At 42.5% G+C, this 15901-nt stretch overlaps 1 protein-coding gene across 2 annotated transcripts in view; it reads right to left on the bottom strand.

The window, feature by feature from the left end:
- RFTN1 (raftlin, lipid raft linker 1) overlaps nt 1-15629 on the bottom strand; it is a 99528-nt gene extending 83899 nt beyond the window's left edge. Inside the window, exons 1-2 of one of the 2 annotated variants that reach the window (XM_034068338.1) lie at nt 15560-15629; nt 4393-4548 (exon numbers count right to left, since the gene is read on the bottom strand). In XM_034068338.1, the coding sequence (XP_033924229.1) occupies nt 4393-4537 (145 nt within the window). In that variant the 5' untranslated portion in view covers nt 4538-4548; nt 15560-15629. Of the gene's footprint in view, nt 1-4392; nt 4549-15076; nt 15448-15559 lie in introns of those variants that run through there. The other variant, XM_005144465.3, reaches the window with a different exon arrangement.
- Between the last annotated feature and the right edge of the window lie 272 nt (nt 15630-15901).

The following is a 15901-nucleotide window of genomic DNA, read 5'->3' as shown; positions in this document are numbered from 1 at the left end:
TAATTTCCAATAAAGCTTGGATATAAAAAGCTACAGTAAAATCATTATTCAGCTCTTTTCATTTATACGAAGAGGGATGCAAAATAAACAACAGTTTACTTTGGGGCAGGTGATATAATCTTTTGGGTTGTTTTCTTCCAGTAAAGGCCATAATTAACCTTTTGCAGCTTTGTACCAAAAGGTTTGCTGGAACATTAATCTAATGCTGCCACCTTTGACTTGCCTCAGTTTTTTTAATGTTATAAAATTCAATAATTCCTGCTTAGCATTAGTATTGTCTCAAAGTCAATAAAAAGGCAACAAACTGAGGAACTCTGAAGTGAGGATTAGCCAGCAGAGAACTAGAACATTCAAATAGCAGAAAAAGGTAGTGTACACCCTCTTCAAGGCATTACCCTGCAACCCTTGCATGCCACCTTTGGGAGCGTTGGGTCTCTGGGATAGAATGACTTGGACAAACAGCAGAATAAATGACTGGGGGTTGAAAGCTGTCAGGTAAACCAGCTGAACATGGAGATGACACAGGACTAGACTGTACAGTGATGGATGAGCCTGACTCTGAAGGAATGAGCCTTTCAAGATGACAGTGAGGTGGGTAAAGTTGAGCTGGATAAGCACACCAGGAAAACACACCAAGCTACATGTTACAGAGACAGGAGCCTAGTAGCTCACTGGTGCCCACAGGGAGAACCTCCTCTAGTATTTTGCTGACCCAGCAATAAGCCATCCATTTTACAAACCTATTAATGGCTTCTTGCTGAGTAAAATATGTGATGAAATTTATCCATTTAATTTGGGTGAAAGCTGATGTGATTTCACCTGAGGGACAGTGGCAGCCCACAAACTTTGGACAGTACCAAAGACAGTGACTAAAGAATAGATCACAGGATGATGTTGTCAAGGGACAACATGAAAGAGACAGTGATTTCTTGGAAGAGGCCACCTCTGCAGTAGTAAGAAAGGTAAGGATCATAAGCAGGCATTACAATGCCAACAACTCAAAACAAGCATACCCACCTCAAGGTTTTGAAATGCCTTAGCAAAGTGCTCTTTTTTTCTTCAAGTGCCAATCTACACTAGATGATAACCTTTTGCTACTATCAATCATTACACTTGCTCAAGAAGGACAGTGGCAAATCTAACCATTTAATTCCGAAGAGCTACGCAAATTATCAGTGTTGTGGCACACAATGGAAACTGATGGGTTCTTCATAGCATGCTTTTCTTGAAAGCTTGGAAAATCTTTCTCTAGACACTAGTATGTCAATCTTGTAACACTGGGAAATGTCAGAATGAGGTTTACACTTGCAACCTTAATTGTGTCTTTTGCATCTATGCATTATTAATACAGTATTTAAGTAAGTGATCAAACACTATTTTCCACTGGACATCTGCATCAGTGCTGAGCAAGGCTCAAGTCTGAAAAAAAAAATTAAAAGTATAATAAAGGAGCATATTTCCTTATGTTCCTTCAGCTGTGTATGGCAGAAGCTAAACAATAACCAGGGAGCAAGCAAGCAAAGTTAAGTTTCTGGCTAACATAGAGAAATGACCAGCAGAACATTATTTTAGCCCTGTTTTCAACAGAGCCATGCTAAGGGAATGAGTTTGTAACAGTGTGAGCTGACTCAAAGAAGGTCCTGTTTCTTTTCCTGACTGCCTACTCCCACCACTTCTACCAGCTCCAGCATTCTTCAGACCCTTCCACAAGATGCTGATCTGGCAGAGGATAACCAAACAAAAAGACTGCATAGCCTTCTGCCAGATCCATGAGTTAAATCAATTCACAGAGCTGACAGGAGGCAAGAGAGGGTAGCAGTATCTCCCCATGCATAGCTGCAGAAAACTTATGCTTAACAACAGCTGCTTTAAACACATGAAGAAATGCTAAGGACTTGGAAAACTTATGGCATTAATCTGTGTATTAGATCCCACTTGTAACATGGAGATAATCACATCCTTCTCACCATCAAGATTAAACGCCTGTGAGAGACACAGTTATCAGAGCAGTAAATGTTATAGAAACACCCCAGAGAAAAATGAGTACTTGTCTTTAGAGCCAGCCTCACCAGTGTTCTAAATAAGGGCTAGAATAAGGATGTAATAAAAGACTCCGCAGCCACTCATAATTTAGCATGGCTTATTCTAAAAGCCTAACGAAGCAGAAAACCTGTGGAAAAAATGATGTCAGTATATATATACACACAGTGAAAGGGCTAAAGTAGGTTCACAGAAGACAGACTTCACAATCCAAATGTTCTTTTTACACAGCTGTGAGCATTTCATTTTCAGAAGCCCTGAATCCACATAGACATGGGTGAACCTTTCATCATTAACTCTTCTTATCTGCAAAGATTATTTCTGAGTAAAAATATAAATGAACCAGTGATGCTGTCACCATTGAGAAAAACCTGGAATGCTATAACACTACACAGTGCGACTTGAGCCAACAACATGAATAGGGAGGGAGCTGCATAACCACAGGCTGCTGCCCTGGCAATTCTGAGAGCACACAGTTACGGGTGATCTTAAGGAAAAAGAGCAAGAACAACAGCTACAACCCCTCATCATTTGCTTGTCCGTTGCCATGTTTCAGAGACTGGAGTGATGGGGATACAACATGCCAAAGCACAATTCAATGGGGGCTTGATAGCTTTGGTGAGCATTTGACAGGAGTACTTCTACTTATAGTCTCTTTAAAACCATGCCTCCTAAAACCATAATAAAACAATCTCTGATGAGTAAGAAAAACATACAAGTATGCTTTACAACAAACCTATCCATTTAATCAGACTTGGAAAGTCTGGGTTTCATTTTTTGCTTTGTGCCAGACATCCTCTGTGCCTGAGGCAAGTCACATTGCTATCACTTGTACTGATTCTTCCTCCATACAGTAACAAAGATGAGACTTCATGAGGTATCAGGAGAATGCTGAAGCTTGTGAAGCAATCAGAACAGCGATGAGCATCTCAGAAAAGCCCACACAAACATGTTCTCAATATTAATTCATTTTCACTAATGACACAAAGCACAGTACAGCTCAGTAAAAGTTGTCAAACTATCAAAGGACATGAACAGTTCAGTTTGAAATATAAATACATAAGCAAAGAAACAACTGCAATACATAAACATAAACATAAAAAAACCCTCTCCCATTTGTTTGGTGCTCTCAATAACTGCAGTACCCCCCATTAGAGTAACAAAACCCACAAGAATCCATGAGTGTGGGAGATAGGCAAAGCCTGTGAAGACAGATTTCTCAGCTCCCACACTGCCTACAAAAGCATGCTCCTGTCCAACCACCTATTCCAAACCTCCACCTTGCTCCAGATCCAAGTTCACTCACAGCAAGTTTTAAAAAACAATTCCTGTTACCCTGGGCTGAACATACTGAACTGCACTAGAGGTGTCATATGCAGCACTGTCTCACAGAGTGAGAGACGTACTGCTTTGGCTTTTCCTTTGACCCAACTTGCAAAATCAAGAGAGCTAGCAGAACACTGCAGGGCAAAAGCATAGAGGCTCTACCTGGCATCCTGCCAACGAGCTGTAACAGATTTTGGTGCTGTGTTGTTTTATATATATAGCAAGAAGCAGGTCCCAGCCTTCTGCTCAAGCTTCGGATTTCTAAACGGTGTGAGGAGTAATTGCTTGTAGAACAGGCTAATTTTGAAGTGAAAGAGGGCACAGGCGATGGTGTGAACAATACTGGCAGAGATGCTTGATGTCAATCAGGAAGGAAAGAAATGGAGTATCTGTGGATTGTCATGTGGATTAAAACAAGACTACTTCAGACAGGAGAAGAAGGTAAAGGTAAAACTTGCATGAAACTGGACCTTCAACCTTTTGGTGCTTTACACCTTCAGCGTCTCTCACTATCCCATTTCTATATTCATTTCTATATACACGGGTGCATTTGTATTTGTACCCACATAAGAGTTATTTATAAGTTATTTATAAGTTAGCAAAACTGAAAACACTAACTTCAAGGTCCCAAAATACTCCTGAGGGAGCAGACGGGGAGGAATAAAAAAGAGCAGTAAAGTACATAACCTAGCAGACCTGAATTGCTTTACCATATGAAACTTGTATAAAATGCAAATTAAGGAAACAAACATCTAAATTAGAGTAACAAAATTTAAAAAAGGGGGGCAGGGAGAGGAAAGAGTTTAAAAGAACCTAAAATCTGACAATCTATAAATAGCCCTATGGTTAAAAACATACAGAAAATTCTCAATCACATTTTTGCCCATCAGCATTATGACTGAAGACATTTACTTAAAGAAACCAAAAACATTGTAAAAACTTAACTACTATTCAAAAACATTATGGAGTTAATGTGCTCATTTGAGTAGGAAAAAAAATTTAAAGAAAAAAATATTGTGAACTTACTATCATTTAGTGTTGTGAAGTCCAGGAATCGATATTCATAGCAGACATCTATCTTGGTTTCTACCTGGGGCCTCTTCAAAGTTGAATAGATATTACCAGGTCGTTTTTCATCATGCTTCTCTAGTTTGTTCAATCCACAACCCATTTCAGCAGCTCCTGAGGCAGGGAAAGGGAAAAGGAAAAATGCATAAACATCATTAATTTAGGCTTTTTCTTTCCAGTTCCATGCGCCACACTAGCACATTACGGGGACTTTTAGGTTTTAAATACAAACTAAAAAACTAAATTACAAACTATATGAAATAGTAGAAGTAATGAATTCTCATACAGTAACTGAAGTACAAACTACTCATAGCAACCCTCAGGCATGCTATTATTTTATTGGAAAATTGACAGTTTAATGCACGTATTTTGCATCTTTCACATGTATTCAATAGTAAACTCTGGAAGACGCATACACCATTATAAAAAGTGGCTGAAAATGCAAAATAACTTGCTAATATAAGGGTTGACAAATTAATAACAATTTCTATGTATGCAGTGACTATGAGAGCAGACAGTATTAACAGAAACCTCTGTAACATTCAAATGAGTATCTACACCTGTAATTCAGTGGAAAAGACAGGTTTGAAGAGAACTACCAGCATTAAAAAAAACTACCTCACTTCCTTCCATCTTATTTTCTCAGATAAACCACAGGAAATAATGGCACTTTATAGAAGCCATCTTCACACCAGAAAAGGCAGATGGCCACAGAATTGGACTAGACAAATCTAGTTCTCTTAGAGAACTGCTGCCAGTCCACAACATCTTAAAGGATTACTCCTGACAGCCATTTCTGCTACACAGTAAATGCTTCTCAGCATCCTGCACATCATGGCTCATCTAAGTATGAAAGAATGGAATAATCGGTTGGTGAAAATACTGAAATCATACAAATCCATCCCTGGCAGTGTTTAAGGCCAGGTTGGATGGGGCTTTGAGCAACCCGGACTATTGGAAGGTGTCCCTGCTCATGGCAGGGAGGTTGGAACTGGATGATCACAAGGTCCTCTCCAGACCAAATTATTCTATGAATCTATTAAATCCTCTCGCTCCTTTTCAACGATGCTGCTCGGACTGAGGCAAACTATTCAACCAGCAGTGAGTTGAAGAGATGAAAACACACCATCATGAAAAGATGAAGACACACCAGCCAAGCACCTGAGGCTTTTCCTCAACATCCTGCCTCCTCCACCGTGAAGAAACTCATGCTTTGGGAATGGTAAGGAAAATGCACTCAGTGACAAAAAGGAGCTCCCACACTCCAACCTGGACACTTAGAGGCATGGGATCCATTCAGCATCACCAAGATTGCATTTCAGCCTCCCTGCAAGCACCTGAAAAACTTCAGCCACAGAATAGGGCTGCCTTTATCTCAAGAGTTATTAAACCTAAAGCAGAGAATAAAAAAACAGTTCAGGTTCCCTGCCTCCAAAGAGGTTCTTGTAAGTTTATGCCCTGTAAGCTACATCCCCCCCAAATAGTTAGAAAGTGAGTAAAATTTCCAGCCCCAATGTACTTAAGATCTATTCACAGAAATTTGTTTAACATATATTGTGCTTTAACTTTTGTCATTTTTGTCTCTCCCTCATATTTCCTTCTGAAATCATTTTTATGATTACTTACCAAATCCCTTTGCTAGGATAAATGTGCTCTGTTCCTTTCCTGTCGCTTACAAGACAGAAGCTCTGCTTCCTCCAACACCCCACTCACTCTCATTTGCATCACTACTGTTTTCATTTCTCTATATGAACACAGGTGACCATATGCTCAAATGAAATCCTAACAAGGGCTATTAAAATAACTTGATGCTTCAATGTCTCTACTGCAAATAGCATGCCTACTGCACCTAAAATCATCATTCACAGCCTGAATCACATTCACAGTTTACCGTCAGCTTCCCAGAAGACAAATCCATTTCCTTTTGGTTTTTATCCAGCACAGGTAATTGACAAGTTTGCAACTCATCCCCCATAACTCTTCTCTATCCTTTTGCATTTCTACCACTCATTAATAATCTCACCCCTGGAAGAGCTGGAAAATCTTTCTAGGCTCAGCAATGCTACCCACCTTCACATTGTCTGCAGAGTCTGTAAGGGTACGCCTACACCTTATTGCAAAGTCACTAATAAATACATTAGATAGGACTGACCAACACATCAAACCTTACAAAAACACCACGGTAAATATCTGATTGCACAGTAACTGGAAGCAGAAAAAAAAACCCAACCAAAATTCAGTGTGTTACTGAACTGTGAATCCAGCAAATACTGAAAACAACCTGCCCTGCTTATTTTGAGAGAAAAGTAAAGACTACTTTAACAATTTCTATAAACAAAAGCTAAAGTTTGGGATGATTTTTTTTCTCTTTTGGCATTTAGGGTTATAAATCCTCAGATCATTTTCTGTTCTCAAAATTACACTTTCTGCCTTTTTTTAATGACAACTACTACATTAAGCAAAGGATTATTCTCTCTTATATGCAGCAGCTTCCTTCTTTTGCATGTGCAATATGATTAACTTAAGTCTAAAATGTTACTCATTTTAATATATAGATCTCTATTGTATAATAACATGCCTAACAAGATATGATGTGCATTTCCACGGACTGTAATGGAACACATCTAGCAGTATGCCTGTGCTTTATTTAATACATTGTAGAGTAAGGAATTAAGATAGCAGTAAGTTCTAGAAAGTGTATCAAATTTCCTGTTTCAGTGCTGACCCAGTAATTCTTACACTTCATAAGTACACAGTACAGCATTTCGTAAGGAAAAGAATTCCATTTCAGAGGTCATCAAGCCACAATGCCTGCAACCCTTAGTTACACAAAGAGTCTCAAATCCACAGGACTCTTCAGACAGCGATGGCTGCAGAAGGAGGCCTTAGGGACACCGTATTTCACATCACAGAGTTTTGCATTCTTTCTTAAATTGGGGTTAAAGTACCAGAAAATAGAAGTCTGATCCTCCAGCAGCAGCCACAGATGCTCTCCTGTGCTTGTCTAGCAAACATTTCCTCGGCCCTTCTGAGAAAAACAATACATCCTCCCTGCCCATGCGAGTAACAATCTCTGCAAAGAGTGCCAACCACAAGTCACTCAGCATGGACATACCTGCCACCTGGGGCTGAAATGGAACATACTTCTTTTGTGTATGTGATTGCTTACCACAAGACTGATTTTCACCTTCCTTCTGCTCGACTAAAACTTCAATTCTTATCTTTGAAGAGAAACTCTTTCCCCCATTCTGTTAAGTATAGACAATTATATTTATGTTACTAAAGCACATATATAGCAAAGAATGTTTTCACTCGAATAAAAATGAGAGATCGGTAGAAAAAAAAATACTATTCACAGCATCACAACTCTTCCATGGTAATTAGGATGCAAGTGCTGCAGCAATAAAAGATGAATTTTAAGAAATAATGTTCCTACTTTAATACAGGAGTCCAAGTACTAAAAAAACAATGAGAACTATGAATATGAGATATATGAATACTTGAAGTTGTCTTAAAGATACTAATGATGGGGCTGTTCAGCCTGGAGAAGAGAAGGCTGCGTGGAGACCTCATAGCAGCCTTCCAGTATCTGAAGGGGGGCTACAGGGATGCTGGGGAGGGACTATTCATTAGGGACAGGACAAGGGGTAATAGGTTAAAACTTAAACAGGGGAAGTTTAGATTGGATATAAGGAAGAAATTCTTTACTGTTAGGCTGGTGAGGTACTGGAATGGGTTCCCAGGGAGGCTGTGAATGCTCTATCCCTGGCAGTGTTCAAGGCCAGGTTGGACAGAGCCTTGGGTGACATGGTTTAGTGTGAGGTGTCCCTGCCCATGGCAGGGGGGTTGGAGCTAGATGATTTTAAGGTCCTTTCCAACTCTAACTATTCTATGATTCGTATATCACTGAATCACCAAATTCTCCTCAGTGTTAACCCACAAACTTCCTACTGGGACAGCTTGCTTTATAACCTTCCAGAGACCTTTAACACCAGTTATTACCCTCTTCCTTCCTGTCCTTTGCTGCAAAGTTAGTGCTGTTCAGTCTTTCCACCCTCATCTGAAAATAACTCCTTGCTTTTCAGTTACAAATCTAGCTGTCAACAGGACATTATTCACCTTCTTAGTTTTCTACAATGAAGCTATCAGAGTGCTATAAGAAATATTCATCACTGATGCATTTGAAGTCATCTAAACCCACTTCAATCCCCTTTTTCAGCAGGTATATTGTTTTGCTATAAGGGATGCTTAAGGTGTACTACATACACATCTGGGTTTTTACACGTACATGTTAATCCTACATTTTTTACTCAGTGTTTACTATCACTAACAGTCAGGGTTTAGTAAATTAAAAAAACAATCCTTCAAAAACACTGCCAAATTTTCAAATATTTTTTGCTCTGCAGTAGGTTCATTTCATTAATGTAAAAATTAATTATCAACTCACTACTTCCATACTTAAAAGAAATACCTTGAGTGAGAGAAGAATTAACATCTAATTAGGTGTATTAACCATTAAAATTAAGATTTAGCTATGGGATCTTTCAACTACACATGCCGGAAAACTAATTCTGTCCACAAACTCACTTGAGACTGCAAATTAATCTTACACATGCTGCATGATCTTGATAATATCCAAAACTGTTCTTGTGTTTAGCCATGTGCTGATACAACTAGAACTGAAACCCAGATCTAACAACAAACTGGGTGGGTTTTTTAGTCTAGATCTCATATTAATTTTGCAAAACATCAAAAATGGAAGCTACGATGAGTTGCAGAACAACAGCAAAGCCTATAGTCTGTTAATTCCCAAGTTTGTCTTGTGAATGAAAGCAAAGGCTCCCAGTGGTTAGGAAATGAGCATCCTGCTTCTGAAAACTGAGTTAAAAAATTTAACTGAGATTTGTGCATCACGAGCAAATGTCCAACTTGCAAGCCAGAGAATGAGTCTGTTGCTACCACCTCCTTATCCCTGTTACTGTCCTTTGTCGTGTATTTTAGGCACAGAGGAGCTCTAGGGTGTGTCTGAAGGAACAGGACAGAAACCCACCCCAGCATGGCAAATGACCTGTCCCTCAACACTCCTTCTCAAATGCAAGTTTGTACAATTACAACAAATTGTACTCAGCAAGAGGTAAGAAAAACCCAATCAAACAGTACTTCTCATTTGAAGCGCCTCTGTAGCCCAGGAAAATAAGTGTATCTTGGATAGAATATAGGAATTTGTGTCACTTTTTTAGAGACCTGCCAAGTTTTTAACTCATTATGTCTGAACCTAAGCTTTGTTAAAATACCCTCTGCAGCCTGGGTTTGCCTTCTCAATTTACTAGCTTGTGTTCAAAACAGGTGAAATACAACAAGAGTCAGAATTAGCAAAGAGCAACAAGCACAAAATAATACCATGGCTAGCAACTTATTTTCTTGTTAATAGTGGTTCAGTCCCCAGGATTCTTTTTCAGCAGGAAAAGAGCACAATGAAGAGAAGAAAACAAAACCTTTGCCTTCTATCTGCTTTTCTGTTTGGGTTTTTTTGGAGAAGAAATTGAGCCAATTTTCTCTGTTATCACCCCCTCCCCTCATGGAACTCCACAACAATTTATCTCCAAGAAGTAATGCTGAAAATTACACTGACACATAACAGAACCACACGGCTAATGGAACTTGAATAGATTACCAGAATAAGTAATTCAAGGAATATTTATCAACTAAGTATTTGTTGGCTAAACAGTTTATTTTAGCTATATCAATATTATGGGAAGCATTATGCCAATGGCTACTTACTGGGATGATTTGAAAAGAATACCTAAACAGTTCTTTTAAATATTTATAATTTTTGAATTAACTGCTAAGTACATAGCATAAGACTGAATATTCTAATACAGGTGTAAGCACAATACACTAACACCTGAAACAGAAACAAGGTAATTCTAATATTTACAATGGCATCCAAAGACAATGTGCTGTACAGCCAAATTATGCTATTACCAGCTTGGTTTTAAATTCAATCAGTGAGAACAAGGTTGCTTGCATTAACACGTTTAAGATGTTTATTGTCCAGAACTAGTAATTTCATTTTGTAAGCTTTATCATGAATTAATATGGTTTTTTTAAGTATCATAAGTTACTGCTCAAGTTCTTTTCACAAAATTATGGAACACAATGCTCTGACTGAGGAGTGTGGCAGCTGGGAAACAAGATAACTGCAAGGTATTAATAGGTTTTCTCTCTTGATTTTAGTTAAGTCCTTTCATCCTGGTTCTTCCTCCCATGGGTAATGCTTAGCTACCTCACAGGGATGCTAGAAGGCTTTTACAAATAATGACAGGACTTCACATTTGTTGTGCAGTAATGAGACACACTTATTTCCTTAAACCCTCACTCCTGCAATCCTGACCTTTCCATTTTCAAAATAAAAAGCAGTTCATGCTCAGTCACTTGCTGGCATGTGGTCACTTAATCCTTGCATCCTTCCCACTCTACAAAACACCAGTGTTTAGTTCCCCATTCAGCTCTAAACAAACCCTGAGAGAGCTTGCAAATTATGGTCACATCCCCTTCCTTGCATAGTTAAAGCAATGAATCAGAGGAGGAATAACGAGGAAAAACAACAACAACAAAACCCACAAAGCAACAAACCATCAGGCGCAGAAGCATAACCAAGCAGAGCGTTAAAAACACCAGACCTGACAAACTGGGTGTACGAAGAAATGGGAATACTATGCTAGGATGACAGCAAGACCCTCTACAGGGTTCCAGAATAAAGCCATGCTCCTGATATATCCCAGACTTACCACTGCACAGGCTTTCTGTGAGATTACACCACCAGAAAGGAAATTCCTTATCAAGAGATACCTACTTGGTCTCTTTTCAGATGTATTACCATACAGGTAACTATGTAAGCTTATATTAAATAAACACCACACTAATTTTTCTTTGTGGGGAGGGATGGGTGGTTTAATATCTAATGTTTAACAAATTATGTGAAAAATTCTGAAATACTTATTTTGCAATACAAAGAAGAATTACCATAAATCAGTCCTACCTCTTGCTGGATGTCACAGCTGAACAGGTTTTTTTCACCATATCCTGACCAGCACTATGAGGATTTTAGAATTGCAGCTGATAACTTAATCTCATCTTATAGAAAGGTTGGTGAAAGAATAATCCCAGATTTATTCTATGTGATTGATTTGGTTTAGATTAAATGGCAGGGCAACACAAGTAAATCTGCAATTAAGGTTTTCAATTTCAAAAGGCAAATCTCAAAAACTACAGGAACTCATTAGTGAGATGAACAGGAATGAAAAGTCAGAGGATGTGAGCACAGGGGAGGTCTGGAACATGTTTAAACTACAATATGAGTATCTGCAGAATGTGGAACCCAAGGAAGTGACAAGAGAATTCATACGAAGGTTTCCAGACACAGCAAGATGAATTACCTAATAAAGAAGGAAAGGTAGAATAAGCAGAGAGATTTCAGGGGACAGGAAAAAAGGCTCAGCAGAGGAAACTACTGTCTCAGATCAAGAAACACCAGCATAAAGTGAAATGTGCCAGAAGTCAAGTCCGGTTAGAGAGGCCAAAGATACCAAAACTAAACGGAAGCAGAACACAAATCAGGAGGACTAATTTGGACTCCTACCAAGCACTCTGGAAGACCTGTCATGATGAACTGCAGATCTGATTGCTACAATTAAAGACAAACTATTGCACCGGGCTTGGTACCATCTCCCCGGGAGACAAGAAAATGTACCGCCTACACAAAACAATGAGGAAAGCATAATATGGCCAATTAAGACAATTGCTAGTCTCACGTCAAGAGTTTGTTAAGCTTTAGGAAGACAATAAAGTAATACATGGATGAATACAATATGGGTTCAGTGGAATTAGAACAGGCTACCCTGATGGGTCTTATATATACAAGTCACAAGAAAGCACAGCTCTAGCATGCAGCATGTCAAATAACACGCCACCGTGATAACGTGATTTCAACAAAACATTATGAGGTGCTATGGTTTTTATTGCAGTGTTCACAACACCAGGCCTGGGCTCAACTCTGCTGCCCTGAATAACACACACTTAACTTTCCTCTGCACTGTCCTGTGCCTGCAGGTAGGTGGGCCACCTCTGCAGGCTCCCGGTCTATCACCAGTGGCTGCCACCAGCTGCACTCAATCCTCCCTAGGGAAACAAAGCTGGTCTGAGCATGTGTGTGTGGGGGTGAGAGTGTGGGAGGAAGGAAAGCAAACAGCATCAAGAGAGCACTGGTGGAGGAGTAAGGCCAGTGTGCTGGTGTTCGGGAGCACCCTGAGGAACAGCAGGCTGGTGGGAGAACCTTGCTTCTTACCCCACCAACCCACCCACCCTACCCTGTGACGCTCATCCGAAAGATACAATACTTGATGATACCATGAAGCTGTCTTTCAGTACAGCTAAAGATTCAGATGGTACCACACATTTCATAGAATCAGAGAAGGGTTTGTGTTGGAAGGGACCTTGATGATCACCTAGTTCCAACCCCCTGCCACCAGCAGGTACACCTTGCACTAGACCAAGTACGCTATTTCTGGTCAAGGTATACAAAGCACAGGTGAAATTTCTCATGAAATATTGCAGCTGCAAATGTTCAAGCAAGATGCCTCCACATGAAGACACAAGACTTCTGAGATGCTAACAAGGTGTAGAGAGCTGCTCTCAAGAACTTAAGGGGAAACTGTAACAGCCAACATTTACTTGTCTAGCAAATTAAAGACTGACTGGACCCGACAGAAGCATGCAAAGGAATGTGAGATATGAATCCAGCCTTCCTTTAAAGTTAATCCCATACCACTCTAAACCCACAGAAAGGAGACATGGAAAACAGATGCATGATGCAATGTATGCACAGTAGTTTCAAGGACAGCGAGTAAAACCATGGTAAAACACAAAGCTAGACAGGCTTGACAGCCCTATGCTTACTCTCTGTTGTTAGTTTGCTATGGAGTAAAACCCTGGCCAGCAAATTTGGGGCAAAAAGGTAAACTTGATCACTAGAGCCAGATGTGAAGCTGTGGGATCTCACATGAAGTTGGGAAATGGAATAATAGTTGCGTGATTTACTTTTTATTTACTTTAAATACAGACTTTAAGTTTGATTTTTGTCCTTCCAAAGGCTGTGGCTCCAGCTTTTCAGCTTTTTCACCACAGATTATAAGGACACCTCATTATACCCGGTATGGTATCTGCATTTCCCAGCACCACAGCTCAGAACTCCCCTAGGTATTTAATCACAGCTGTATATACTCATTTTGTACCACATTCTCTATCTCAGACCAGGGGAATGCCAGCATTCAAACAGTGGAAAGCCCCTTGTCTAATGTAACTAACTTGAGGTTAAGTTAGATTCTTAAAATAACCCTTCATTCTGAGCCTTTTTTTTTTCTTAGAAAAAAAATCGACATTAAATACACTAATGTGACCACTAGTATTGTGAAAAAGAGGGTTACTGCCAGTAGCATGTTATTCAATACCAGGAGCTGAAATGGACTGGATTCATTAAACATAAAATATAAAAGCAGATGTATAGAAAGATTTCCCCTTACAAACTAAAGATCAGCTACATCTTGACGTTACTTATTCAGATAAATAATAATAATTGAAACCAAACATGATTTGTTTTTTACAGCATAAAACCAGAAGCAGGATATAATCAGCTTCCAAACTTTGGCTGAAAACACTGAGGAGCATTTTGTCCTGTATTGTTGTTATTATACACGCAAGAACTGCTCTAGCACACCCGCCACCCCTGCACCAAGACCACGGGACGGCTCCAGCACTGCTCCCGTCCTGCCACACAGCAGCCTCTGCCACAGCTTGTTCCGCTGGTCCGAGCCGGAGCCAAGCACGCTCCCTCGGAATGGAGAACAAATGTCTCCCATTAATTATCTGACCGAGTTGGAAGCACCGCTGAAGCGCTCTGAAAGTCCATCCAACTAAATTCCCCTTTCCAGAAATACACAGGCTATGAAAAGTTGCCGCTCTGACAAGAATCTAGATAAACCAGAGAGGAGGCAGATGGGTTTCATGCCCAGATATACAGCTGCTGACCCACGGTCATGCCGCCTCTCCTCACATTGGAACCAAAACGTGCTGGAGCAGTATCGCGGACTTATAAAGGCAATATACAGCGCAGCCTTTGAAAATAGCAGCTGTAGAACCACAGACCCCCGATAGTCGCACGATGGCACGTAGCGGTACCGCCGCTTCCAGGTGCCCGCCGTGTGAGGAGCGGAGCGCGGCTGGGCAGGAGCACCCACCCGGCTGCTCCCGGAGCTCTGCCCCGGCCCGGCTCTGCCTCACGGCGGCGGTGGACAGACCGCACCGACCGCGCTGGCTGGAAGCGGGTCTCGGCCGCGCCCCCTCCGGCCCCCCGGGGGTCTCCTCACCGTCTGACAGGACCGCGCCTCCCGCCGCGGGCCCGGGCCTAACGGCCCCTAGAGAAAGGCAGGACGGGACCGGCCGGTCCCCCCCAACTTCAGGAGCCGGCGGATCAGTACGAGTCCGAGCCCAGGAGCGGCTTTCCCCGCTCTGCTGCCCCGACCCTCCCCAGGGCACCCCCGGACCCCCTCCTGCCCCCTCGCCAAGTTTGCCCGGCGGGCGGTACCTCAGACAGGCGGCGGGCGAAGCTCAGCCCGGCGGTACTGAAGGATGCCCGGCGGGCGGGGACGGCCGGCCCCGCTGACAGCGCTTCCTCCGCCTCCTCCTCCGGCTGCCGCCCGTGCCCGCCCGCCACGCTCCGGGGCCGCTCTTCCCCCCAACGGCCCGGCTCCGCGACAGGGAGGTGCCGGGGCAGCTCCGCCCGGCCCCGCTGCCCGGCACAAAGTTTGCGCGGCGCAGGCAGGGGCGGTGACACCGAGGGGCAGCCCCGCGCCGAGCACAGCCGAGGCCGCCCGGGCCCCGCGGCCACTTCCTCTTCCTCCGAGCTGTGGGGCCGAGCCCCGCGCCCCGCTAGAGCCGCAGCGAGGCAGGACACGGGCGGCGGCGGCGGCACTTCCCGCCCGCTGCTCCAACCCGGCCCGGAGGGAGATCGCTCCGCCCGCCGGCCGGGGCTGCAAGGGTCTCGGCCGCTGCTAGCCTCGGTCCTCACCCCAGCCCCAGCGCTCCCCCTGCTGCAGCTCTGCGCGCTTCCCCTGCGCCTCAGGCCGGGGAGGGCTCTGCCTCGGTGCTCGCCGCAGTGGAACCGGTCTCCTTATACCCAAAGGCTGAACGTCTCCTGTTCGCTCATCCTCCCTCACATGGTGGCGAGCCCTCCGTTCTTCCAGGTCTGACAAGTTCAGCTCCCTCAGCCTGTCCTTGCAGGACACGTGCTCCAGCCCTGGCCTGGGTGGCCCTCCACTGAGCTTGTCTTGGCACAGGAGTGTGAGGGGTGGATGACACACCTGGGCACACTGGCTAGAAGGGCCCGAATGAGTGCCAAATAGACAAGGAT

This window comes from Melopsittacus undulatus, chromosome 1 (genome assembly GCF_012275295.1).
Source record: "Melopsittacus undulatus isolate bMelUnd1 chromosome 1, bMelUnd1.mat.Z, whole genome shotgun sequence".
NCBI lineage: Eukaryota > Metazoa > Chordata > Aves > Psittaciformes > Psittaculidae > Melopsittacus > Melopsittacus undulatus.
The sequence above is the reverse complement of the archived record's forward strand: the minus strand, read 5'-3'. Positions and strand labels throughout refer to the sequence as shown.